Source organism: Ammospiza nelsoni, chromosome 6 (assembly GCF_027579445.1).
Source record: "Ammospiza nelsoni isolate bAmmNel1 chromosome 6, bAmmNel1.pri, whole genome shotgun sequence".
In the NCBI taxonomy this organism is placed as follows: Eukaryota; Metazoa; Chordata; class Aves; order Passeriformes; family Passerellidae; genus Ammospiza; species Ammospiza nelsoni.
Window position 1 is genome coordinate 52,918,395 of NC_080638.1, and position 24,287 is coordinate 52,942,681.

Below are 24,287 nucleotides of genomic sequence, written 5' to 3' on the forward strand. Positions count from 1 at the left end.
GATTGATAGCAAAGCACCTCTACTTTTTAATGTCTGCTTATAGTGTTCTATTATAAATCAGTGATAGATATTAATTGGCTTCATTTGCTTTCCCATGTGCCAGTCTATTTTGAATCAAATGCACTCTGAATGAAATAGTTATTAGAAGGCTTTATGAATGCTTAATGTCTTGATTAAAAAAGTTTTTGCTATAGCTGTGTCTTAGTAAAGACCAGGAGAATTCTTTAGTGTATATTTATTTAAAGACATGCAGGTTTTGTACTCTATTAATTTTCACAATGAACTTTTCTAATCAGCATCAAGACTTACTCTGTTATTGTTTTTCACAGGTGGAAGGATTTGCAGTGGGCTGTGAATTTTCTCCAGATGGAACACTTTTGGTGACAGGAAGTTCAGATGGCAAAGTGTTTTTCTACAACTATCATACTTCAAGGATTATTCGCACTCTGTCTGCACATAAAGAAGCTTGTGTGAGTGCAACATTTCACCCAGTCTTGCCATCACTCCTTGCAACATGTGACTGGGCTGGAGAAATCAAGATCTGGCAATAACAACCAGAGTTACTTTTTAGGATGTCTCTCTCCTGTGAGTCTGTCAGAGGCTTAGGAAATAAGCCAGAGTATGGAATGTGAAATTCTGTTGGGATGTGTTGTAAGCAGGACAGAGACTGTTGTCTTTTCTTCTATGACCTCTATGTTTATGCTTTCATAATGCAGTTAAGATGGTTTTGTGGTTAGCTGTTGAGCAAAGAAATGATCCTATGCTCTCCCTCAAGCCTGGAGACAAATTTTTAACCCTTTTGTGTTAATCTTCTGGTGCTCATCCAGTCCCATTCTGCTTTGAGCAAGCACCTAAATTTAAGGAAATTATTGCTCTTTTTATGCATCTTTTCAATGCAGCTTTCTTAAACCAGAGTTTATCACAGAATCATAGAATCATTTAGGTTGGAAAAGAACTTTAAAATCATTGAGTCTAAGCTTTAACCCAGTAGAGCCAAGTCCACCACTAAACCATGTCCCACAGTGCCACATCTGCAAATCTTTTAAATACCTCCAAGGATGGTGATTCCACCACTTCCCTGGGCGTCCTGTTCCAATGCCTGACAACCCTTTGGCTGAAGAAGTTTCTTCTATTATCCAATCTAAACCTCCTCTGTCAGGAAGAGACTGCTTCCTCTTTTCCTCACCAAAAGTTGAGGACACGCTATTTAACAGATGATGATGTTCAGATCAGTTGATACCTGTTCCATCTTCCTGAGATGTTTTTTCCCACTTTTTTGAACTGGTTTAGCTCCCTGACCTGATCAATGTAGGGTTAGGGATGTAATAGTGTAGTTCAAGGCAAAACAGCTTCTATGCGCAAGAAGGGGGAAGGTCACAGGGCAGGTGGGACTGCTTCTTCTGAAAATGGAAGGTCTATTATCAGCTCAGTTTACTGTAAAATGCCTTCTGAGAGTTGCAGGGAAAGGTGTGACAGATAGCTTGAACCTAATTTTGAAGTCAATACATGTGTGGTTTTGAAATCCTGGTGTTTAAACTTGAGTTTTAAACTTACTTTTATGACTGTATAAAAAGAAACTATGTATAAATAAGGAAGAAATAAACATTTTTTTAAATACATGCTATCTTTGTTTACTCCTGTTATTCTTGACAAGATAGTACACAAGCTTATAATGGAATTGATGCTTGGGGGTGAAAACAATTAACATTAATTTATTGCAAACACATATGCATTTCTCCATAGTTCTTGATGTTGCTTGGACACAGAAAATTGTCATCATGCTATTCAGTGCAGGGGAAGTTCTTCAGCACTCAAACAGGAGCTGGGCTATTCTTGAGCAGATGTAAAGTTAATTAGGCCATTAGTATGTATTTACATACATAGAGATTGTTTGTAGCTGTACTTTAAATTTGTGTTCCCTGCAAGTGTATTACTTGGTTCTAGAAAATATTTAATGTGCATGTGTGTGTATATGTATGAAAAATAATATGTCTGTGCATCACATAAACCATATGTACTCCTATCATGACTCCATATGTTTATATGTATTTATATGTTTATATGTATTATCTAGTATTTAAACATTTATATGTTTATGTGTATTATCTTGTAGTGAGTGCTGTAAGCTTGTCTTGTCTTTGGTCTGGTTAGTCTGGAAAGGTATTTTAACATACACAGGATTATGGTGCTGAGTAAATTGTCTCTGTCATGGAATCCATAAACTGGGTATGGTAGCAACTTCTCTGTAGCACATTTTTATTTTTCTGATTTTTCATATTGGCACAAATGCAAGGGGTTTCTATCTACTTTTTTGCATGCTCAGTAAAAAAAGCTTTTTCAGAGAAAAATTTTCAGAGCATCCTTGTGAACAGCAGATTTTAATTATTAATGAGCATAATGTATTCCATTGGTTTGTAGTTTATGTTCCTTATTGCCTGTAGTAAGACATAAGCCTATACCAAGGCTGTGGGTCCAGTTGAAGTCTGGACCAAGATTTTATGGCTGCATGGTTTAAATCACCCTACCAACAGCTATGACAGGTTTTAATGTAGGGCATTAAATTTAAGTGAGTCTTGCAATGAAAAAGCAACCATTTCTTTGTTTCCCAGATGGCCCTTTATTTCTTGCTTCCTTGTGCAGCAATGAGCTGTTTAACAGGAGCCTGGAGTTTGCACTTTTCTTCACTGTGCCTTTCGTATACAAGCCAGCTGTACCTTTAAATAGAAACTTGTTTGGTGGTTTTGAGTTACTCCTAATTCAAGCTGTGGGATCCTCATAAAAGTCAGGAGGAGGTCAGCTGGAAGTGAAGTAGCCCTTGCCTGTTGCTAGGCAGGCTGAATCCCAACTGCACAGCATTTTCCAAGGGGCTGGCTCTGTGTTCTTCCCTCCTGGTGTTTTAATTCAAAATGTGCTGTTGCCACTTAAAAACTTTGGGCAGCCAGGTGTGTCTTATATGAGTGATGGGCAGCACTGTAATTGTTCCTGTTACAACCTGGGATCTCTCTCCATGGGAGATTATCTGTTATTTTGTTAAGTACAGCCTTGAGAAAGGCCTCTAAAATACATGTGAGCTCATGGTAGAAATGGCTTTTTGGAAGAGGCCTGAGCTGATGTGGACATTTCTCTCTGTGTGAGTGAGCTCTGAGCACATCTGGATAGAGGGAAGGTCCTGAGGGAGCAGACTTTGGGAATCACTGCCAAGAAAAGTAACTGCATTTTGTATGATTACTCATGTTGTTGCTTAAGTTTAACTCGTGTTAATGTGTGATTTAACTTGTGTTAAGGTATGATTCTGGAGTCTAGAATTTATCCCTCCTGAAATTATCTTGCAGGTATAAATTGTAGACTATTTGAGGGGTGGAGAGGGAGGGAAAAGCTTAAATTTGATTAAAGGTAGTACAGAAAATAAAAGAAACTTGAAACTGTATAATCTTAAAGAATATTGAAGATAGAATTGCATTTGTGTCAGATTTCCAAGATGGTTGGAGTTTAATTACTTAGAAGATCCAAAGGTTTTATAATGCAATGATATTGTTTTCACAGCATCATCTTGTTAAAATCTCTTTCTAATATAAAACTGATTAAGACACAGACTGAAATTTAGTCATTGAAAATACTTCAGAAGAGTGGTGTCAATTAAGTTTTCATTATGATTCAAACACAAATTCTTCCTTGTTATCTTATGTAATGAACTGTAATCAAAAAATATCCACATTATTCCATCACTCTGCAATTACCAAATACTATTTGGGCTGCATACAAGGATTATTATGGTCATATGAAGCTTTTAGAATGTAATAAATTGTTGGTTAATGAATTTTATTCATAAAATTGTAATGTATAAATGTTTGCATCTTGCTTTAGGAGAAATTCTTTTAGATTTATATAAAGGTCTCTAGGGTATCATATGTTAGAGCCAAGGCAGAGTTTTCCAGCATTTTGAAATGATCTAGACTATGTAGATAAACAAGCCAGATTAATTTTAATCTATTTTGTACTGTACCAAAAAGTAATAATGGCAGTCTCTACCACTTTATTATTTGCTACTGGAGCATTATTAATTTGGGTGTCAGAGGATGCAAGCTATTCAACTGTCTTTATCTCAAAAACCTGCTAATTAGCAGACAGTTATTAGAATCATTGTGTTCACTCAGCTGAAATACTGTTGGTGAGTCACTGTATTTCAGCTCTTGGCTTCATCATAAAAATAAGATATGGCATTACAATGGGATTGCTTGTTCTGTAGGGGACAGGCAAATGTAAAGGTACAATACTACAGCAGAACAGAACAAAGCAGGCAGATCAAAAAATTGTGGGATCTCAAATTACCCATTATCCTTACATAAGGATTTGGCCTGCACTCAGCTGAAAATATTTGCTCTTCTTTCTTCAGCTAGCCTTGATCTCAGTCTCTGAATCCCAGCTCCTCCTAGTCACTGCTTGCATCCTCACCATTTAATTTTCATTTTTTCTGTCCTTGTCTCAGCACCTTGTCTTCTGCATTTAAGGGTATAGCAGTCTATGTGCTTACACTACATTCATCTTCTCCTTTTCTTTTTGCTGTGCTCTGACTTGAGACTTTCAGGCTTTCATTTTAGCTGTCATTAGAAAGGCAGGCAGAAATCCCAGAGCACTCTGCACTCCATTCTTCCCTGTTTTCCAGTTTTAATGAGGCTTATTATTTTTGGAGAGTGTCCCCTTTTCTTGGCCTCTCCTCTGTCTGCTTCTCTTTCTGCCTTTGATTACTGCTCTACTGTCTTGCAGATCCTTTTTATTGTATCAGTTCCTAGAAGGTTTACCTTGTCAGGAGTGCACTTTTTTGGAAAAAAAAAAACAAAACCAAAGAAACCTCACCCACCAAGTCTCAGAGTTATTGCCACTTACAGTGCTTTAGCTCACAGAGTGTGCAAACTGTGTTGCCCTCAAATGAATTTAAATGAGGAGATGCGCTCTAAGACCATATTTAATATGTGCCAGCTGGTGGAACTAAACTGGGGATAGTTCAGAGAATCCCCTACTCCCCCAAGTGCCTGTAGGTTAGATACTGTGATTTCAGAAGTGAGACAAACTACACATTTACTCCTTTGGGCCTTACAACTTGCAAACATGAATGTAAGCCTCAGGAGCTTCAAAGAGTCTTTGGTGTTTCCCCTTTCTTTGATAAATTTCTCATTGCTCTCTTCATTACTCACCTCTCTGTGCAGAGTGGCCACAGTCTGATGTTTTCACACTTCAAAGAATTGAAATGCAGGGAGTTAGTTTATGAGGGGGAAAAAAAGGCAGTTTTAGAGGTGCTTGATCTCCAGTAAGATGAGCTGGCCCTGCCCCAGAGCTGGATGAATCCTTCCAGACGTGCAGAGTGACCCAGCTGGCACAGAGCAGCCTGGCATGGATGGGGATGAAGGGTCTCTGGTGGGGGGTAGGACTCTCTGTACTGGATTTGGGTGGAGGTTTAAAGGAACTCATTTTATTCACCTCCCTTTCCCATCCTGGGTATCCTACATAAGCTTATTTAGAAGCATACCAGGAAGTACCTAGGCACTGCACAGAGATGATAAATTTTCATCCAAAGGTAATTCTCACTACATTTTCACAATTTTGCATAAGTGCTTCTTAAAATCAATCTAAAAACTTTTTCAGGAAGACTTTGGAGAAGGTTGAAGGTTCACCAAGGTTGAAAGTGCCTGAAGTTATGCTCCATATAGTTTCAGCTAGATCCATTTGTCTCTGAATTCCATAAGCAGGGCAGCAAAACTCAGGTATCATTCTCAGGAAGATTTCTACTGAGAAACTGTTTGAAGTGCATCCTTAGGAGAGCAGCTTATGTAACAACTTGTGCTTAAGTGTGTTTTCTCTGGTACAAACCAGCTTACATTGAGAAAGCAATTTCCCTATGTTCAGATTAGTACCACTTGTTTATAAGCAAGTAGCAAAGAATTGCCTCTGAATATGATTTAGCTATATTTCACCATGAACTATGTTATTTTTATGTTTTATTGTGTAACCACTTCCTTTGTTGGCTTGCTGCTAAGAATTGTAAGTAAATTCCAGAGCTCTTCCATCTCATGGTCCGTAGGAAATTATTTAAGTTGAACATGAGGGAAAGAATGTCATAGCTTACACATATGTTATAATTTATTTATATATAATAGAGCAAATAAAATATTTTGATTAATTCATTTTCCTTGCTTCTTTAATCCTCGCTAAGGCAAGTTCTTGTTTGTAAAAAGAGTTTCTTAAAAAGATCTATTGCCCCCACCAGTCTGGATGGTTAGTTTGCACATATTAGCTATTTGCTTTAATGCATTGAACTACTTGAAATGCAGACATTAGTTCAAATCACATATTGCTTTTGGTACAAAAATGAAAATGTTTATTATGTCATTAATATGAAACATGCAATCTGTGAACTCTAGGCGTGTCATGGACTAATTTTTCTTTGTTGCAACCTCAAACAGGTAATGTTTTGACCAGATACATCACCTCAGAATCTGGGCAAAAGCCATGAAGTGAAATCTTCATCATATCCAAAATCTCATCTCATCTTTCTCTGGGCAGCAGCCTGGCTGAGCAGAGCTTCCACTTGCCAAAGTGTCCCATCAGCATCCAGGGGTAACTTCACGGTCCATTTCAGCTGGGGAACCTTGCTGCACTCATCCTGTGACCTTGCCAGAGCTGTGAAGCTGCAAGGTGGGACTGGGACAGGCTCTAGTGATGAACCTGCCTCTCAGCTGTGTAACTTGCTCAGGCTGCATTGCCATGCTAGCCACAGCCAAGAGCTTCTCTTTGGCCTGCACTGCACTTCTAAAAACCACCATAAATTTGCTGTAATTTGTGGCTGAGCTTGCAGGACAACCTCTCAGTGTTCAGTTTTTAACTCTGGCACTGCTGCAGCAGTCTGGTCACGGCTGCTTCAGGGACAGGTGAATTGCAAAATTCACCTTAGAAGCTGTAAACTTCCTTGGATAATTGGCATTTTGGAGTTTTACAGAGAAGGCAGTGGAGACAACATGTCATTATTAAAATAAAGATAATGCTTTTGGCACTCCAGATTCTGGTATAATTTACATTTGGACCTCTGGTCTCAACTTCAGAAGTGCAATTTTAAACAATCTTTTTATTAATGAAGTATACAATGTTTTCCTTGTTTTTCAACGTCATAGCTGAACTACCACATTAATTATGCATCTTTGGGGATTTTTGTTATTTGGTGCATTTTGAATGCCCTCCAGGGAAAGGGAGGTTTGCAAGTCTGGCAAGGTTCTCTGAGGGAATAAGAAATTGCTCCTCATATTTTTCCAGTTGCTTATAATAAATTGAATGCTGTCTTTGGTGCAATTGAGCTAAATCCACTGGAGCAACAGAAAATGTGTCCTTTTTCTATAAAAGAAAAGTGTTACCTGGACCTGGGCCTAAATTCTTGCATTTTGGCCAACAGTTATGGGTCAACACTTCCATACAAAATCCTGCATTCAAATTTGGATGTGCTCAAAGAAATGAGTCAGGGGAGCCTTAGTTTAGATATCAGGGAAAGGTTTTTCACCCAGAGGGTGGTCAAGCACTGGGACAGACTCCCCAGGGAAGTGCTCACAGCACCAAGCCTACCAGAGCTCCAGGAGTGTCTGGACAATGCTCTCAGGCCCATGATGTGACTCTTGGGGATGGTGCTGCCAGGAGCTGGACTGTGATTATGATGGATCCCTTCCAACTCAGAATATTCTGTGATTCTGTGTGATACTTGGCATGTGAAGTGGCTCCTGCACTTGGTGTTCCACCAAATGAAAGCTCCTCCTTTCCTGGTTTGATGAGTCTGTTTGGGCCTTGGCACTGCAGAGGTTTCTTTGCTCTTCCCCTTATGTTGCTGCAGGAACACGTAGCAGGGAGCCCTGAGCCTCTTTCTGCCCCCCATTCTCTACCCTCCCATTTTCCATATATTTTAAAGGATGCTTAAGCATTCCCTTGGGAACTGCAGGCCTAAAAAATGAGGACAATGACCTTTTCATTGTGTTTTAAACTGCCTTTTACTTAGGTGTCTGTCAAGGGAGTAATTTCAGAGAAATTGTATTCTTCATAATCTGGCCTGAGACCTGATGGTACCATTTTAATTTGAGTTAGGAAGCTTAGTCGTACTAAGCTTTTCACCAAAGTCCTCTAGTTTAATAAACTCACATTTAGTTTTGCATTAATTATTACTGAACCTGAGATCTTCTTGAAAGGTGACAACTGAATGAAAAAATACAATACAGTTTCATGAGAGAATTTGTCAGAGGAAAGTTTTGGCAGTAATTTGAGTAAATAATAGAAAAAATATCAATCGACTCTTCAGATATTTTCTAGAGGGATGGTATTTTTTTCCATAACATAAGAACTCATCATTTGCTTCTGAAATTAATAGCTCTGTTTTTATTTTTAACATTCATAATTAGACATTAATTTCCTCTCTGAATACTTACATTTCAAATTCTACAATCATTCCCTTTTGAACAAGTACTACTCTGAATCTCTGGGAGAAAAATTCGTGAAGATTAAGTATATTTGAAGTGTTACAACATTATCTGGGTGATTTATTTTTACATTCACGTGGGACACAGTCCCATCCATGAAGTCACTGCAGGAGTGCAGGAATTCCAATAAAGGCTTCCACAGAACATCACTGTGCAGGTCTAACCCTCACAACATCCTACACTAACCTCTTCTTTCTGCTTTTAAATATAGCTCTTGCAATACATCTCAAGAACTGTTTTTCATTGCCTCATGTTTCCTTGGGTGTTCTTCCCCTCTGCTTGTTCTATTTTTTTCTCTGTCATTCCTCAGTTACTCTTCAGGACAATGATTCAGGACATCCTTGAATGTTTGTGGTGCACCTTTCCTGTTATGGGCACAGCCACAAAGAACCCTGAAAGACTTTCAGCCATCAGTGTTTTTCTGGCCTGTGGAGAGCATGCTGAAGTGTGGTGGAGGTTTTTGTGGCTGGAACATTGTTAAGTAAATATCAACACAAGAGCAGCATCCCTGATCCCTCTGTTTGGAATGCCATCTCCCATCAAACAAATAACAGGATGCTGCTTTGTGAAGCAGGCGTACATGAAACACATTCTTTCAGGTTCATACAGGTGTGGTGCCTAGTTTTTCAGAAAGTATTCTGTCTTCCAGGCAGCTTTTTAGGAACATTTTCTAGTGTTATGACATGTGCAATCAGTGAGATGATAAACTTGATTTCTCTTTAATACCTCTGCTACCCATTGGTGCATCTAGGATGTAGGTGGTAGGCTTGAACCTCTTCTGCTTTATCCCTGTAACACCCTGTAAAGTTAAAAAATGTATTTTTTAAATTGGAATGATTATAGAATAAGAGGTTCAGAAGTCTTGCCCACAGGACTCCACATTGCAGGAGAAGGTATCAGGGTGAGAAAATCATGATGCATTTGCCACTTGTCTCTGCAGCTTCCCAGAGGTAGGGTTTCATTTCAGATGCCATGTGCTGGAAGGCTGGGTGCCAGAGCAGTGTCCTGCTGACAGCAGAGCCAGCTCTGTCTGAGCAATCTGCTGGGCCAGGACAGCTCTCACATGGCTCCTCAGCACTGTGCAGGGGGAAGCAGGAGCCAGAGGAGGCTGCAAGGTGAGAGTTTGAGTGCTCAGCCCCCTCCTGCACCATTAGGCAGCTGAAATACCCTCGGGGTGGCTGCAGGGGAGACCCTCCACTGGGCTGGCCACAGGTGTTTGCAATGGAAAGTCTCTGCTGCATTTGCATGGGATTTCTCAAACTTACTTTGGAAATTGTTCTTACAAATCAGAGAATCACAGAAGGGCTTGGGTTGGAAGGGACATTAAAGCCCACATAGTTCCATCCCCCCTGCTATGGGCAGGGACTCCTTCCATGAGATCAGGTTGCTGAAGGCTCCATCCAGACTGGCCTTGAGCACTTCCAGGGATGGGGCAGCCACAGCTTCTCTGGGCAACCTCTTCCTGTGCCTCACCACCCTCACCCTCTAGTAAAGACTTTATTCCTAATATCTAATCTAAATCTCTCTCCTTTCATTCAAAATCCTTATTCCTTCTTGTCCTATCACTGCAAAAAATGTTCTCCCTCTCTTATATAAGACCCCTGTAAGTACTGGAGGGTCACACAGTACCCTCTGAACAGCTCCTGCTTTCTCAACCTTTCCTCAGGGGCTCCAGCCCTTGGAGAGTCTCCATGGCTGTCCCCTGGATCCACTTTAACAGGTCCCTGTCTCTTTTGCTGAAACCAGGACAAACTCCCCACTAATTGTGTACTCCACATGGTCCCAAGGCACAGGGTGAGGTGTTTATTTACACCTTTATCCAAGATTCATCTAAGCCTGTGACAAAACTGTCCCTCTGCAGAAACGCTGGGAAGCAGAAAAAAGGTGCTATTTGGAGAAGGAAAGCAAACTGCTGTGCACTTCTGTAGCGCAGTCCTGTTTTCAGGAAGTGTTTTGAACACTGTAGTGCAATAAATAAAAGAAATAGAGCTAATAGGTTGCCGTGAACCTCTGTTATGAAGAGGGAAATAATAAGCAGATCTCACATTGCAGGAGACTGAACACATCAGATGTCAGCCTGACACAATGACATCTCTGCTGTGGGCTGCACTGTCTGAGGCAGCAGTGCCTCCCACAAAGACAGCAGCATCCAGGGGAACCATCTTTCAAAGAATTACACTACAAACAGACATTTGTTTCCCACTGTAGTGTTATTGTAGTTTTCTGGACTGATTATTTTCAGTGTTTAAATTAGGCTTTTATTTGTGTGTTAGCTGTCTGAATTTAATGTCTCTTCTGTGCCTGGGGTAAGAAGTGTATACCTTGCTTTTATAATGGAGCCAATTCACCTGTCAGGTTTCAGACCAAATGCTCTTGCTGGAGGATTGGAACTCATCTAAATTACTAATAAAATAATTTCAATCAAAATTAAATTGTCATAATGTAATTATATGATAATATATATGTATAACTTTTGGGAATAATTCATATAAATTTGTGAGCTGTATGCTGGGAAATAATTTCCTCCTATTAAAGATGTGGGCACACATGCAAAGATAAATGACTGGCCCAGCAAAAATCTCTGCTGTTTTTCTAGGCAAACAATCCCAGCACAGCAGTCCAAGGGAAAATAATTTATTAAATAGAATTTATTAAATGGAATGCTGACAAGAATCAAGATCAGTAGTATGTCTACAATTTGTATTTTAATTTGTCTAAATTTCTGAATAATTTCAATGTTATTTAAATGTGTAAGGAAGTTAAATGTGGCAGTTCCATAGCCAGAGAGCGCAGTCTGTGTGTCTTCAGTAGGTTTAAAATGTGCCCTAAAGCCTGTATAGGACTTGGTGTGTGGGAAGTCTCTAGAATGGCTAGAGGCATGAATTGAATGTACTGTAAATAAACTGTGGCACGAAAACTTTCACTAGTGCTCAGAGAGGAGAGAAAATGCTGATGAATGTTGAAACCATAAGATTTGAATGCAGTGGGTAGCTCCTGCCTGACACACACACATGGTTGGAGCAGAGAAAAATTGATTAATTCAGCCAGCACAATGAGGGAGAAGGCTGACTCTGACACTGCCATTAAATAGGAAAAATTTTGACAGGTAAGGCAAGTTATGCTATATGGCTTTTTCATCACTGTTGTACATTTCTGAGGAGCTGCTGCTCTGCTGCCTGCTCTGCAGATGTGGTTCTGCAACATCAGGGGACACCAGGATTTTCTCAGGTCTGCCCTGTGAGCCCACTGAAAACAGAATCCTCTCCTGACTCCCAGTCTCTGTTTCTTGGACAACAGGAAGCAGACTCAGCAATAATAATGGCAAGATAACTGTAGCCTTGATCCTGAAGGTCTGGGAGGTTCCCAGGCTTGGTTGCTGTTTCTCCCTTATTTTCTGATGGGTCTGACTTCATTCTCTTGTCTGTCACTGTGCAATGTGTAGCCCAAGCTAGGATTGTGTAGCCCAAGACATGAAATGGAGACATGCCCCTCTCTCTCTTGTATTCTTGCCTTACATTTTACCTCCTCTCACCCCAACAAGTATTCACATCTGTCCTTTGCACTTTGCATGCCACAGATTCCAAAACCTGCCCAGACAGACAGCTCATGGAATCTCCATCACTGATGTAATGAGGGAATGCTGCTGTGTGGATACAATTATTCCTGCAGCATCTGTATAAGAACTGAGACCCTTAAAGGCATCGTCTGAGACTGGTGCTGGTTCAGATGGGATCAAATCTGACTGTCACCAGCCTCTGAAAGAGTAGCTGAGAAAGAGGCTTTGCTAGTTGCTGTCTGCCAGCAATGCTGGAGTGATGAGGCTTCTCCCAGGCTCTTCCAGCTGTGCAGCTCCTGCAGAGTGAGTGTGCTCTGCAATGAGGTGGAAAGCCTTTCTCAGGTGGGGGAGAAGGGCTTCCTTATCACCCCTCTGGCAGCTGCACCAGTCCAGTCCAATGGGCTCTCTAAACAGCCCTGCTTCTTTGGAGTCTTCCCTGTTTTGTTGTTTGCTTGAGTTATTTATTTCCACTAAGAGCTTTTTCTTCCAACAGCTGTGTGAAGCTTTATCTGCTCAGCAGGAGAATATCCAGAGCAATTCCTCAGTATCAGTGTCTAGCTAGTGTGGATGGCACTAAGGGAAGAAGGTGCTGATGTGCCAAGGAAGTTTGTGGCCAGGATGCCTTTTTTTGAATAGAACTTTTTTTGTGTGAATTGATAAACAGCTTTGGCTTGCAAGTGAGTATAAATATAAACTGCAGAGTGCTGAGAAATATGATACATGCAGTGTCAGTGTCTGTGGAAAAATGAGGTGGATCCCAGCTGTTCTGTAGTAATTTCCAAATACTGTATGCTGAGGCTTTTGCTCTTTCAGTGTAAGAAGCTTTGCAAGGAGAAAGGCCCAGCAAGGGAAAGGGAGAGCCCAGGGTAAAGGACTTTCTTCAAATACTGGGAGTTCAAATTGTTCCCTTCATTTCTCTGTATTAGGTATACATAGGTGTGAGGTGAGGTAGTGTAGCCCAGGGACTCACATGAGAATAGGAAATGTTAATTTCACATCCAAAGGGGAAAAAAAGAATCAGGGTAAGGAAATAGGGTATTTGGTAATGGTGGGCAGGTAATGCAATATGCATGGCCTATGCAATTATAATCAAAGGACTATTTTGTCAAGTACTGGATAATCAAATAATAAGAGACATTCCATCCTTCATAAGATTAAAGGATAAAAAGATAGAAGAATTATCCTAACCTTTTATAAGGATAAAATACAAATGTTGGGCAAATTACCTATTTGGTAGGGCTTCGGAGTTGTGTGTGCATTTTCATGAGTTGGAAGTTAGGTTGCTTGAGTGGGAACAACACTGTCTGTCTAAACAAAGCAGAAATTTAAAGCTCAAAATAAAGTAGTCTTAGAAGTCAGAGACAAGTGGAGTTATGAGCTGAAGCAAGAAATCAAGTTTAATTGGTGTCATCTAGAGTGCCAAAAAGTGCATTTCATCTTTATCATCAATAGAGAATGAAAGAAAAGTAAAAGGCAGTCCAAACCTATTTTAAATAAAATAATTGTTTGGGGTCTTTGCAAAGTGTGAGTTCGCTGGATTTGTTGTGTTCCCACAACTCGGCTTTCTGGACTCTGAAATCTCAGTAATGAGCTGTTTACTGACATTCTTTTCAATTAGACCATTTCTCCTTGAGTACCAAATGTTATTCTGTAAAACTGATTTAGTTTCAGGATTGTTTTTCCCTACTGACACAAGTCAGGTGTTCATAGGCAGGACTGACAGCTCTAACAAAAACCCCCATATCACTGCAGCTTGCAAAACGTGATTTTTCTTTTTCTCTTTAAAAAGAGATGGGGGAAACAAGGCAAAATTAGATTGAAAGAAAACAGCCTGTTTCTAAAAGCCTTTTCCTGGGACTTTTTCATAATGTACCCTAAAAATCAGGGGAATCCAGCAAATGTTGTGACTGGAAAGTTTTACTGCATTTTGTGCTGACAGAACAACCATCCTTGCTCTGCCTCCATTCCCTTATGTATCCTTCCAACCTTTCAGGAAAATCCAAGTTGTTCCAAACATCCAGATGCAAGTTCTCAATTCAGTTACATACTTTCTTTGGCAGTGTATGTATTCTCTGGGTAAAATATGGAAAAAACCCCAGTTTTATTGTAGACAAGCATGACTGTCTTAGAAGTAATTTGGCCTTTGAATAGTTTGAATGCAGAGATTAAATTTTGAATTTTCTTTCTTCCAGTATCAGCTCTTTCCTTCCTCACCTTCAGGCTATTGTGGACACTGAAAGCTCAGGTAAGTGGGGATGAATCAGAAAACAATGATTCAGTTCCTGTGCTAAGGCTGAGCTTGAGAAATTGAGCTTTCCTTCTTAACTTTCCTTCTCAAGTTATAGCATGAGCAAAAGGCCAAGATCCCTAAAATCTGCTAAAGCTAAAATAGCTAACTCCTTACTATCTCTCTGGGATTAGGCATGTCATCTTAGTGTAACTCCCAGGGCTTTGGGGATAAGAGCATTTCCCTCATTTTGGGAGGATAAAGACTGTGAAATGCTGAAGGTCCATTGAAGTAAATTGACAAATTTAAATCAAGTGAACATAAATCTGGATTTAACTCCTTGTCAAAAATAATCCCACCAGAGTCAATACTCGTGATTTATTAGTTAGAAGTGCTAACTGCTGTTGTTCCCATGTCCTCAGGTTGGTGGCACAGTGGTTTCTTGAGGAGAGAGGTTTTGTGCTGTCTGGACATTCAGTGTAGGTGTCCCTTCTCATGTCACCCCACACAACTGGTCTCCAGATTAAGAGGGTTTCTACTGTAACAATAAATACTCTAACAAAAAACCTCTTGAGTGGGAACCTGCTGAAATTTATAACCCTTATGTCCTGAGGATGTTTTATTCTTTATGATCTGTTTTTCAATGTCACATGTGAAAACCTGGAATGGGAAAGGACGCTGGCTGACATTGATGTTACAAATTTTAATTATTCTGGGATTTGCTGTTGTTTCTCTTCTTCTAAACCATACAGCTGTCAGTGTAGTAAATTGTGCTGTGGCTCTGCAGCTTGTGCATGTCTGCTCTGACTCATAAATTGCAAAGCAAAAATTGAAATTGTTGAATATATTTAAATATTCATTCATTAGAGCTAACTTTAAAAATTAGAATTTTTCTGAATAATCACAGTCAGAGTATTAATGTATATCTATCATGATGGGTATGTTGATGAGGAGGCACTTAATTCTCATCAGGGATATTTTCCAACAACTACATCTTGTATCTATGCATCTTGTTTTGGCCCTTGCAGATGAAGTCGTTGTTCCAAAACCTTGGTGCCTTGGGCAGTAAGCTGCTGCCTAAGACCTTGTGGGGTACAGAAGGAGCAAGACCTTTAATTGCATAAACATTCAAATTACTCTATTTAACCGCAGCCAAACAAACCCTCTCAATTACTAAAATACAGTAAAAAGAAAATACCAAAGAGAAAACAATGTGGGAGACACTGGAATGAGTGACAGCTTGTCAAAGAATAACTGAATCTCTAGAGCTGTTTGTAACAATGAAGTTTGTTTTCAAAGACTTGAAGGAAAGATTGGGAAAACAATGAAAAACTTCTGGTAATGTTGATATAAGACCATGTAGACAACATGCCATGGTTTGATGCACGCAGATCAGCAGGGAGGGTCAAAAAAAGCTGCTCTAATCTGTTGCCCTCACCTTTCCTTCAACTGCATTTTGTACAGGGGGTTGGAACAGCTCATAGTAAAATGAATAAGAAGCAGTTAATATCCTGAAAGGAGTGTCTTCCAAGAGAAAAATCTGAGATGACCACATCTACACAATTTAAGGAGACATATAACAATAGTCTGTAAAGGTTACAGTGTTGCAAACATGAACAGAGGGCAAGAATTTTATATGAAAGTCCAAAGGATGTCAATCAGTACTTTAAAATTAAACAAGGGAAAATTAATCTAAGTAGCTGCATAATCATGCTCTGTGATAGATTATGGATTCTTTTTAATTAAAAGTGCTGGAAGGGGAAAGAATTAGTTTGATTAATTTTCTAGTTTGGGTGTAGAAGTTAGAAACTGTTGAGTTGGTAATGACCTGTGTTATGGCTTGCCATGATTTAAACTTAAAAATTTTTGCTATTTCTAGACTTGTAAAAAGTTTAACAAAAGTGACCTGCATTATTCATAATGATTGAGATTTTGCACAGTTTTATAAGATTAATTAGGAGTGAAAAAACATCTCAATAATTAATTTTCTTTCCATGACTTCATAATAGTTTTGCACTGTTGTTCCTGGTGAATTATAACCCATATCCCTAGAAATATTTTGGTATTCTTTTCTGTTTTGATATGTGATTCAATATGTCTGACTCTGATCTCTTTCAGCCCCCTTTGCTTTCCCCTTGATCAGTGTTGTGTGTCATATTCATTCTGCTTTTGGTTTTCATCATTAAAAAGATATTTTTCATCTTCTGCTTCACTGCACTGTTGGGGACTTGCCACTTCTTTTACTTGCCCTTTCTGTTCTTACTCATGGCAAATGAAATAATTAATCAAATAAGAATTCCTGCCATAGTTACCCACAAATCCTGCATATGAAATTTGATTTGGGAAAGTGAGGTTTTGTCGCAGCATGGAGCCACCTTGGCATTCTTATGATGCTTAAGAGAAAATTGAATATTTTCCCATTCCCATGTCCTTGGGAAAAGGTATTTCATGGCAAATTCTCTGCCACTGGAGTGGAGGGGTCTGTGGCACTTTGGCTGAAGATCTGTTGTTTTACCTTCTGGAGACACTCGTAATTGAATGAACATAAGAGTAGAGCTTATCAAACTACATCTACTTGAATGATAAAAGGGAAGTCAGATCTTCTGAGAAGGATCTTTCAGGGGCTATTCTCTGTCAGAAATGTCCTACAGAACCTAAGTGCTCCTTTTCTCACAAGGATCAATCTCCTAAAATCTCAGTGCCTGTAAGTCTGTACAAGCCAGTTGTCTGATGGCACAGCAGAACTCTGTTGGCTGTTTTCAATATCTCCAATGACATACTCCAAAACTCATCAAGAGTTTTCTGAATTACTTCCTCCTGGTGTGAAAACTGAAGGTAAGAAAAGAAATTAAGACACTACCACAAAGAAAATTTGAATCTATTGTAAAAACATCTCTCATAATTCTGTCCTTATGCTTCAGATCTTTCCCTGTGGTTGTCTCAATAAATCTAAACTTATTGTGACAAAATTAACCCCAAAATCACAGAAATAAATCCTTTATTATAATATTTCCAAATTATTTTTTAAAAATTACAGTAAACCATAGTGTATCTGGAAATCTGAGAAAATTTTGGTGCATTATTGTAACTTTTTCTCATGTTCATAGGAGATTAGCAAACTTGCCATCAGTTTTTCTAATTAAGGAGAAGTTTAAATGGACATATTAAAACTGAAGAATTTTAATAGCTATTTTGATTGATTCAGTTGAAATTCATTAATATATTTTTCTGTAACAGAATTCATTACAGAAAAATGTTACAAGGTTATGGGCTATTTCAGAAAAAACCCTGTACTAATTGGCTGAAAAAGCTGGGTTTAATCTATGTATTAGTGCACATAAACTGAGAAAAAGAGTTAAGTCAAGCATAGAAGCAGACTTTGAAACTGCAAAAGTATGAAGGAATATAATAGAACAGGATATTAAATAATCAGAGATATAATATCTAGAAGAAATGTAATTTTGTATAATTGCCAAAGTAGCACTTTAGGTCAAATAATGAACAATATTATAAAAGGATTAGTCTGACACTGTGTTCCAGTTCATAAATGACACAATTTACTGTTTCATAGCTTACATATTTTCTTAGGTGAGATAACAGTTAATTTTCACCTCTTCCATACAAATCCTTATATTCATTGACCAGAGAAATTAATGTCTTGCCTTAGGGATGGTTTAAATTTATATACCTGAATGAGTCAACAGTGAGGTTTTTTCACATCTGTTTTCTGTCTTGGTGTTTCAAAGGGGAAATAACAGCTCTTGTGGATCTCCAAGTCAATTTACTGCAGGTCACATCCTGCCATAAGTAGCTCTTGGCCTTTGGAAACCTCATCGTACGTGTTTATTATCGACTTCATGGAATTATTTGCAGCCTGCCCTACCTCTCACACTCACTGTGAGCAAGTTTGGGAGCGTAAAATCACAAGGCCTGGGACAGTTTTGTACTGAAATGAGCACCACTTTGGGCTATCTCGTGCCTTACCTGTGTGATATTATTTGTGCCCATTATTTTCCATGGTGCTGCAACAAACCTGGAGGAACTGCAGGGACTTGATGCCTGATCTTCCAAAGAGCACAGCAAGCACTTGCACACATCAACAATGGACAAATTTTATATTGTACATGGTGGAAATAGAGAGCAATGGGAATTATTCATGCCAAGTGCACAGAATCTGTGACCCCATGATGGAAGATACTTATGTGGGAAATGAACAGTTCTGTACTCCTGGTTTGTAGTCAGTTGCCAGGTAACTGCTTTCAGAGAATCAGCAGAAAAAATATATTTTCTTAATACCTATTGAGTAGATCATTATTTTAGCTTTACAAGGAGCTAGTTTATATTTCCACAGTGATCCCACTGATTACTACCACGTACTGCATTAAGCAAGGTCTTCCCCCATACATGAACTGTCAAGAGTCAGTATTTTAAGTATAGGACATGTGAACATGTCTTAAAATAATTATTAAATATTTATTGCTGCATTCTACCTCTTACCAAGCAGGAATACTGAAGCTGGGAAGAAAATCCTCAGGATTTCCCTTTCTCTCCTTTTTGTTTTTCTCTTCCTCTCGTTTTGCTCTCTCCCTTTTCCTCCTGTCCCAGTTGTATACTCTATAATGGTGAAATGGTGAGAAACAGAAAAATTGCTGGAGGAAATGCCAGAAGTACAGGTAAAAATACAGCTGCTTGGACTCAGGGGTAAAGGCTACAGATTTTCCAGACTTTCCTTAGGCTTCAGAAAAATCACTCTTAGAAACACCAAGCTGCATAAGAAGAAAGGCATAAAAGTCCTAAAGGCATAAAAGATTGTGTCAAGTATGTAATAGAGGAGGAGCTTACATCACTGGTTTTTGAGTAATTTTCTGCTCTCATTCAGTATGCAGAACCCTGTCCAGTGAACTCAAGACTGTGGATAAACATTTTTGTTTTCCTTGCTTATTTCAACAGGCTGATGAGAAGTCATCCTCCCACACCCAGAGGCCATGGGCTGTGAACCAGTTAAACTCTGGAATTTACAGGAAAACAGGGACTCCTTTAGAAAGCAATCCAGCTCAGGAGCTTTAGCCATTAACTTTTGCTGGACTGGTGCCCCTCAGAGCAATTCCACGTTCTACTGAATGAAGGGATAAACAACCCCAAAATATATCCACTGGTGTCTTTTATTAAGTTATGCAAAATACAGTATTAATTATGACACTGCATGCATTTTAGACAATATAAATGCAAGCCTACAGAAAATGTGACAAAGAAACCCTCAATTACTTTTGAGGTAGTATACAAGGAAAAATAGGAAAGCAGAAACACAGTGGATTAAAAGAACAAAATATTAGTATCACTTTGTGCATACATTAGTCACTCATAAATACATTTGTATGAAATAACTTAAGATACAATTCCATTCTTGTTAAAAAATATACTTCTTGAAATTCACCATTCTTGGTTTTTTTATTTCACATGACATTTTACGGTATTTTATCAGGTGGGTTTATTTTTTTTTGTCACTGTCATCATGGTTTTACCCTTTTCCTCCAAGAATTTAGGCACAGATGGCCTCATGCACAAAAATAAATAAGAAACCTGCTTGAAGGGAAAAGAATTCTGCTCAAATAGCTTAGGATAGTCTAATAAATACATTTTTGTTTATAAAAATATTTCAGGTTTATAAAAGAGGGGAGGGGACAGTCTCCCATGTGGAAAGGATGTCAAGTGAAAAGTGCTGTATAACGTTTTTGAAGAGATTCTGTTTTAAACATATAGTACCGTTATGAATATATATTTCATAATAATCCTGTTTCTCAGAACCTCATTCTAGGTTCACTAGGAGCATCAAACGCTCTCTCCTTCCCTTTGCTGCCTTATTGCCATGTGGGGAGGTGCCTAGTTGAGAAGGGTTCCGTATAGCTGTGCTTTTGTAAGGCTGTCCTTCCGACTCAGCCCAGTGCTCCCCGTGCGCTGGAACTGCGGCTGCTTGCTGTGGGCCCCCGGATGGCTTCCCTGCTCCATGGAAGACTGGTGCACTTCTGGGGCCTCCACTGAGCTCTGGTTGAGGGACTCTGCTGAGCTGTTGGGGCTCACGTCCACGTATTCCCTTTTCAACACCGGGCTGTTTTCGATGTTTTTGCTACTGCATAACTGGACAGTGATCCTTTCGTTTTTTTGGTCTCTTGGTTCTTTTGTTTTGTAAGTGGGCAATTTGTCCTGCTTACAGCTTGTGCTGATGTCAATGTTCAGGCCACTGTCTGTTCTCAGGAAGCAAGAGTCCACAAGTCTGCTTTGGCAGATGTCATCTCCCTCCGAGCAGCTGTCTGCTTTGTAGCTAGCATAGATGGGGCTCGTTCGACTGTCCCCCTTCTTGATGGGGCTGCTGTAGTACTGCTCCGAGAAACTGCAGGGCGACAGCCGGCCAGCGTTCCTGTAGGAATACGCTCCAATGTCCTCCACGCTCAGCTGCCTCCACCGCCCCGGCAAGTCTTCTTCTGAAAGGTGGGTGCTCCTGCACTCGTTCCTCATTTTCTGGTTTGCCAGAGCCTGCTGTGGTGTTATGGCTGAGAAATGAAAAGGTTCGTTTGCATACGGGGGCAGAGTCCTGGTGAAAGTGGGCGAGTTCTCGTTGTCCTCAGCCAGCTCCATGTGCTGCACGGGTTTGGCCTTGGCGAACCTGGGGCTCCCCTGGTGCTCGTAGCCCGCAGGCGACTTCCTCTCAAAGAGCTCCTCGCGGTTGCTCATGTAGATGGCCTGCTGTGAGGCCGTCAGCGTGTTGGCTTGGGCGTTCTCCTTCTCCTCAGACGTGACGCTGAAGCTGGAGTAGGAGCTGGAGGTCGGCAGAGAGGTGATGTACTCGGGGAAGGCTTCGTGGGAGAAGCTGGAGTGGAAGCCGTCCTCTTCCACGGTGCTGTCCGTGGAGTTTTGGGAGCGCAGGAACCCCACGTCCTTCACCTGCGTGTCCGCGCTCGGCCGCCTCTCCCTCCTCCTCTCCTCGGGGCAGTAAAGCGCCGTGTCACTGCAGTAGATGTCAGACTTGTACTGGGCTCTTTGTCCCGCTTTTCCAGCAGAGTCCTGAAAACTGAGATCCCTGGTGGATGGGCTTGACAGGTGTGAGGACAAGCTGTGTGGGTCTGGCTTCTCCAGCACTTTGGCAATGACGCAGGTGGGAATGGTATCGGCGTAAGAAGTGTGGCACAAGGGGACAGAAAGGCTGCAGCCGTGTTTCTCCAGGTGGATGCTGACTCTTTCCTGAAAGTCAGTTGGCAACTGCAACATAAAGAGATGGCAAGGAGAGAGGAGAAAAGGGCACATGTCAATAGAGGTGTCAGATGAGTGCTGTTTATGACATTACACAGCTCACCATACTTGGTTCTCTGTGATGGCCACAATCTTTGTGCATTTCTTGAAACAAATGTAATCAAATTATTTTTGTTTGTTTACTTAACATTTGTACATCTTCATTTGCTTTTGCTTACGGATAACACTGCGAAACTGAAATGTTTCCTTCCCAATTAATTCAGCTTGGATAGGAATGATCACAGAATTGCTCAGGTCAGTAGAGGCCTCTACACTCCTCAAGTCCAGCCATTAACCCAGCCCTTCCAGGTCTATTTTACTGATATAAATAAAGTATGTAGTAAACAACAATCTTAAAAAGGCAGGAAGGGAATTACAGCCTACAGCAACACTTTCCAGACTGTGTGCTTGGGTGTGATTTGCAGTTGGAGTGTGGGTGTGCAGAGGTCTCTGTGGAAGTGAGGAAGGAGGAAGAGATCATATCTATTCTGTTCTCCTTTTGTCTTTCCTCATGCTCATCTTGTCTACAGCCCCATGCCAAATTAGCTCCTGCCCTCCAGCATCACCTTTGATAAACAATGCTGTTTGAAGATGCAGAGGAGCTGACTGACACTTATAGGAGAAGTGCTGGCTGCTGTGACAGGATTATTCCTGTGCTGGGAAGAAGCAGATCAAGCTGCCTTTCTTGCCCCTTCAGCTGGACACTTCTTGTCAGATCAACCATCCACATAAGCCTCAACACATCGGCAGAAAAAAGCACTAAGACCTGAATTCTCATTGAGATTCCTGTGACAGAATTAATCAATAAGTCTGTTGTGTATCAGAAATCATATAGGTTTTTTTTTTCAGAAAGTCAGGACCAGGGCTGTGGATGATGGTTTCACCTGCCATTCTGTCATGTGGACCAGAAGAGAGAGGGAGATGACATTCCTTGGTGGAGCCTACTCAGGCATCACCAAGCACGCTTTCCTGTCAAATTTTATCTGCCTTGCTCACTTGAGATCTCTAACAATGTTCAGAAAGCAATATGAGAGAGGTTGCCTCTCCCTATTTATTGCTGGAAATCACAATTCTTGGATTCATGTTTGGAGTAAGTTTTGAGTTTGTGACTTTGTTTGCTCCTTCGATATTCCTGTTGATTTATGCCACTTGGGAATTAATCCCTTCAGTGCTGTGATTTACTCAGAACTTTGTTTTTATAACTAAAAATCAAGTTCCTCTTTACAAACTAATCAATGGTTAACCTTATGACCTCAGCAATCTCACCTCCTCCTTAAATTTGTTTCTCTAGAGGAGAGAACACCACAAATACCTGCAGTTGTTCCCCTCCCCTCTATTTTTTGAAAAAGGAAATTTAAGGTACCTGCTCCTTGCCATGGTCTTGCATTCTGTAAAATACAGAGATCCTCTTTTAATTTCATTGGGAAGTTTTTAAAGCTATTTTAATCCCCACATCTCACTCTGTTCAAAATACGGCATGTAGTGAAATGACATTCCTGTTATTTGTAGTAGGATGAGTGTTTTGTGTTTTTTCAACCAACAGACCTTCCAGGATATTTTAGATTAATCATTATGTTGCTAATTAACTCATATGTCCTCCATTGGAAATAAATGATATTGCCAGTCTGCTGGCAGGCAGCAACATTAGTCATAGTAAGTACAGATGCAACAAAGATTGAATAAACAGGTTGTAAAATAGGCCTGGTGTAAAAAGTCATAGAAATGAGGAAAAATAAATACAGTTAATTTAATGTGAATTTGCTGTATGGGGCAGGTCTTATTTTAGTATCCTGTAGCACCACTATTTGATCTATTTTATACATGTTATTAAGATTATGAAATGTGTTTAAAAGAATGTTATTTTATGGGCACTGCACTGGAAACTGGAATTACTAAAATGATACTGCTATCACATCACTATATTTTTCTACAGTTTAGGTTTCTGGAAAATATACAATAGTTTATAAGGCAATACTTGAATTTTATAAATACTTGAATTTTATAAATTCTTTTTAATAAAGAATTTATTGGCTGTGACAGCACATTTACACATGCTAAATTAATAAATGCTTGGACTAATGAGTGGAGACTTCCTATTTAACTGAGTATATGACAGTCTGGGAAACTGAGGGGAGATCTCACATTTGTGATAGTTCTCTGCAAATAAACAATTAAATGCTTTTAAGGTCCTAATTAGAACAGGTAGGGTGCTTTCAAGTGTGAGTAATGTAATGATAATTCCTTGATACAATTTGCTAAGGGAAGTCAGTTAACAGTAAAAAATAACAGGACCAAGATAATGGTTACTTTGGAAGTTCTGTCTCTTTGTCTGGAAGACAAAAGAATCTTGGTCCATCTTTATTTGCCAGGGTTGTTCAGTGCTCCGAAGCCATCTACTGACTTAGAGGTGGTTTGTACATTCCAAATTTAATTTTGCAGTATTCCATTGCAGAATTGCACAAGAGAGGCCATTTGGGGGGATGCTGACCTGATGGGACTGAAGAAGGAAAGGCTATTCCCTGTAACCTTCACTGAAGGAATATGTGTGAGGAAGGTGCTATTGCTTTGTGCAGGGCCTGGATCCCTGAAGAACTGTCTTCTTTACTAAGATAATATTTGCCTCCCCTTTATGGAGCCTATTCCTCAAGCCTCGTTTCCTTGGAAGCAACGATTATTAATTAAAGTTTACTCCTTGGAAATCAATCACTCGGTGCTC

At 39.9% G+C, this 24,287-nt stretch overlaps 2 protein-coding genes across 2 annotated transcripts in view; one reads left to right on the forward strand and one right to left on the reverse strand.

Annotated features, from left to right (window-relative positions):
- The window catches only part of WDR25 (WD repeat domain 25), a 58,475-nt gene extending 56,431 nt beyond the window's left edge, over nt 1-2,044 (forward strand). Inside the window, exon 6 of the mRNA XM_059474479.1 lies at nt 330-2,044. Coding sequence (XP_059330462.1) covers nt 330-551 — 222 coding nt within the window. The 3' untranslated portion in view covers nt 552-2,044. The remainder of the gene's footprint in view (nt 1-329) is intronic.
- A 17,387-nt stretch (nt 2,045-19,431) lies between these two features.
- The window catches only part of BEGAIN (brain enriched guanylate kinase associated), a 151,515-nt gene continuing 146,659 nt past the window's right edge, over nt 19,432-24,287 (reverse strand). Inside the window, exon 9 of the mRNA XM_059474539.1 lies at nt 19,432-21,541. Coding sequence (XP_059330522.1) covers nt 20,168-21,541 — 1,374 coding nt within the window. The 3' untranslated portion in view covers nt 19,432-20,167. The remainder of the gene's footprint in view (nt 21,542-24,287) is intronic.